The 3,374-nt window shown below is 40.7% G+C and overlaps 1 protein-coding gene across 1 annotated transcript; it reads right to left on the reverse strand.

Moving 5' to 3' along the window:
- Window positions 1–1,721: 1,721 nt before the first annotated feature.
- LOC149373771 (uncharacterized) lies at window positions 1,722–2,159 on the reverse strand. Its single transcript, XM_089595766.1, has one exon. The coding sequence runs from the start codon at window positions 2,157–2,159 to the stop codon at window positions 1,722–1,724; it is 438 nt and encodes a 145-aa protein (XP_089451892.1).
- Window positions 2,160–3,374: the final 1,215 nt, after the last annotated feature.

Below are 3,374 nucleotides of genomic sequence, written 5' to 3' on the forward strand. Positions count from 1 at the left end.
TTAACAAAATTATCATTATTATTATTTTTGTCATTGTAATTATTATCATCGTCTTTATCAGTATATTTTCATCATTTTTATCATAATGTCATAAATTTTGACGTCTTCATCATTATTTCAGTCATCATCGTCATTATCAATGTGACTATTTTTATTTTTATTTTTTTTTATTTTTAGTTTTTTTTTTTCAAAGTTGTCCAGAATGCCTTTATGCAATAAAGAAGAGTGTACGAACTTTTCCCTGTGTGGAACTCGTTCTTACCATACCCACTAAACTGGCAATACTTTTCTCCTGTGACATGCGACACCTAGCTGGGAATTTTCTCTTGCATTTACACTTCAAGTCGGGGCCACATAGGCTTAGCCCCTCGGTCGGGCTTCCTTCAGTGTTTAGTTACCAACTTGTTTTGTAACTTTCACGTCCATTAGGGTATTTTCCAGTATCCATCATGCATCCAAACTGCTCGTCTCTGTTTACTTGGAGGGATGCAGCAAAATGATAAGCCAATACTCTCCAGCGCAAGCCCAAACCTGGCTAACCTCAACAAAGGCAAAAGAAGCGCAACCACCGCAGAGCCCGTAGGGTGGAGACCTAGGTCACCAAGGTGCAGCTGCTCATCGGTAGGACGGTGATATAGCGAAGCGGTTCTTAGGAGCCTGCCTGCAATCAACCACCCATGCAAGCCCCCATACTGCACACCGACCAACCCGCAACTACAACCCAGAAGCCCACTGCCACAAAAAAAACGGCAGCGACAGCGAAGCGTTTGAAAGCATGGGCCACCAGGCTACAGCCACTCATTGGAACAAACGTGATATAAAGAAGCTATCTAAGGAGTCCACACGCGCTTGAGCATCCACTCAAGCCATCATCCCACACACCAACTGCCCCGAGGCCACGCCCTAGCTGTCCCACCTCCAAGGCCCCGCCCCCCTTCCTTCCCCCTTGGGCACCGCAGCAAAAGCACCACCCCATGCCTTTCCCACGGCACTGGATTCACGCTCACACCACCTCTCCTCTGTCGTCCAGAAAATCATCGTTCATTTTGGTGTTTATCAAAGTGACTATTATTATTATCGTTATTATCATCAACATCATTTGTATCATTTACATCATAACTATCATCGTTATTATTATTACCAAGAATTTTATCGTTATAATTATTAACACCATTATGATTATACTAATTAATATTGATATTGTCATCATCATCGTTATTATCATCATCTTTATTATTATTATTATTATTATTATTATTATTATTATTATTATTATTATTATTATTATTATTTCTATCATTATCATTAACACTAGACCAAAAATATCCGTGATTTGAGAGAAATTGAGTGAGGTAGTAATCTACTTCCCTGAGTTTCCGCTCTGTCAATTCCTTGACATCTTTTATCAGGCATGCCGTCCATCTATCTCTAGATTTTTCTTACTATCTATGTTGCCAGTATTCCCAGGTAATTTCCTGGGCGTTTTTCTTGGCCTTCATTCTTTCTAGATCCTGCTCCGTAAGGTGCTTCTATCGTCTTTGCCTTATAAGGAGGTGGATGGGGATAACATCCGCTATCAACATTATTGCAGACTCTGAGACTGTGCGATAGGCTCAGGCTCTCCTCAAGGCTCCTATTCTTTGAACTTGGCCGATTTTCACTTTTTTTTTTTGGACGTTCATCTCATCTCATCATATCTCAGCCCCATACAAAATGATAGACTAGGCCGTAGACATAAGGAGCCTGCGTTTTGCAGGCTTTGGCCCTCTAACGTTCGGCATGATCCGGCTTAATGCCACTACTCTTGCCACCACCTTGTCTGCTGCTTGCCTAAGGTGGCTCCCAAACGTAAGTTTTCTATCCAGCGTCACCCTTAGGTATTTAACGGCATCCTTCGTCATTACTTCTTCTTCTTGTACCTTGAGGGGGATGATGGTATCCATCTCTTTTCTCGTCAATAGTACCATCTCCGTATTCCCTGCTGCAACTTCGAGTCCGTGGTTCTCCATCCATGGAGCTACTCTCCGCATAACCTGGTTAAGTCGTATCTGGATTAGTTCCATCGTGCGTTCGACAATCACTACAGCGGCATCGTCCACAAATCCTACGAAAAACGTATCCTTTGGCATTTCCTGGCAGAGTAGTCCGTTGTACGACATGTTCTAGAAATTGGGTTCAAGTATGAAACCCTGGAATGCCACTGCAGTTATTTTCTTCTTTGTTTCGCCTTCTGTTGTCGTATAAGTCAAGAAGTGGTCCTTGACATAATTTTTCAATACTCCTAAGAGAGAGTCTAGTGTTCTGAATGTGTATTTCAGAGCTTGAAGCATGTCCTTTCATCTTGCTAAGTTGAAAGCGTTTTTTACGTTTAAGGTTACCAGAAGAACGAGGGGTTTTGCTCCATATCATATGTCTTCAGTGCTTTGAACTGCTTTTACTACTTCTTCTACTGCTCTTGAGGGAGATTTTTCTTTTCTGAATCCGTACTGCCTGTCGGATAAGTCTCCTGCGTTTCAAATGGCTTGTAGAAGACGGGCCTTAAGCAGCTTTTCGTATATTTTTCCAGGCGTATGCAGCATGCATAATGACCTGAAAGATGACGAGGAGTTAGGCTCCCCCGTAACTTTATCGATCAGTATCAGCCGTGCATTTTTTCAGGAGGTTGGGAACAACCTCTTTTGCAAACATGCATTGTATTGGTTTAAGAGCAGCTGTGGATGTTTTGGCACCACTGTCTTAATGACTTCTGCTGGTATACCATGTGGTCCAGGAGCTTTTCCGTTTCTTAATGATGCGGCTGATAGCTTTAGGTCCTTCTGGGTGTATAAAGGTACATCTTTAATGAGCTTCAAGTCTTGTTAATCCTTAAGTTCTAGATGCGTCAGAAATAGCGTATCGACGATATGCCTTATGGTCTTAACGTCTTTGTTTGCAGTTGGTGCTATTCTTCCCAGTTTTTCCATCACTACTTGGTGTGCTCTGTCTTAAGGGTCGTTATTTACTTTTCAATACAGAGTCTGCCAACACTGCTGTTTGCTCTTCTTAATAGCAGCTCGCATCGTCTTTCTTGTAAGCTGGTACTTGGAGTACCTTTGCTTAGCCTCTGGTCTCTTTCTGGCCCTTTGATAGAGGCGTCTGTGTTTGAGACATTGGTGCCTCAATCTTGCAATTTTCTTATTCCACGAGTAAGTTTAGCGTTTGCCGTCATTATTGTAATCAGAACATGATTATTATTATCATGACCACCATTGTATTAATTATTATCTTTTGTGTAATTATTTTTATAATTTTTTTTCATTTTTTATTATTATTGTTTATTTCAATATTATCTTATTATAATTATTTTAATTTTAATTATCATTATTTTTATCATA

This window comes from Copidosoma floridanum, unplaced genomic scaffold, assembly GCF_036245765.1.
Source record: "Copidosoma floridanum isolate Cflo_tuat_1 unplaced genomic scaffold, Cflo_Japanese_pri ptg000027l, whole genome shotgun sequence".
Classification (NCBI taxonomy): Eukaryota; Metazoa; Arthropoda; class Insecta; order Hymenoptera; family Encyrtidae; genus Copidosoma; species Copidosoma floridanum.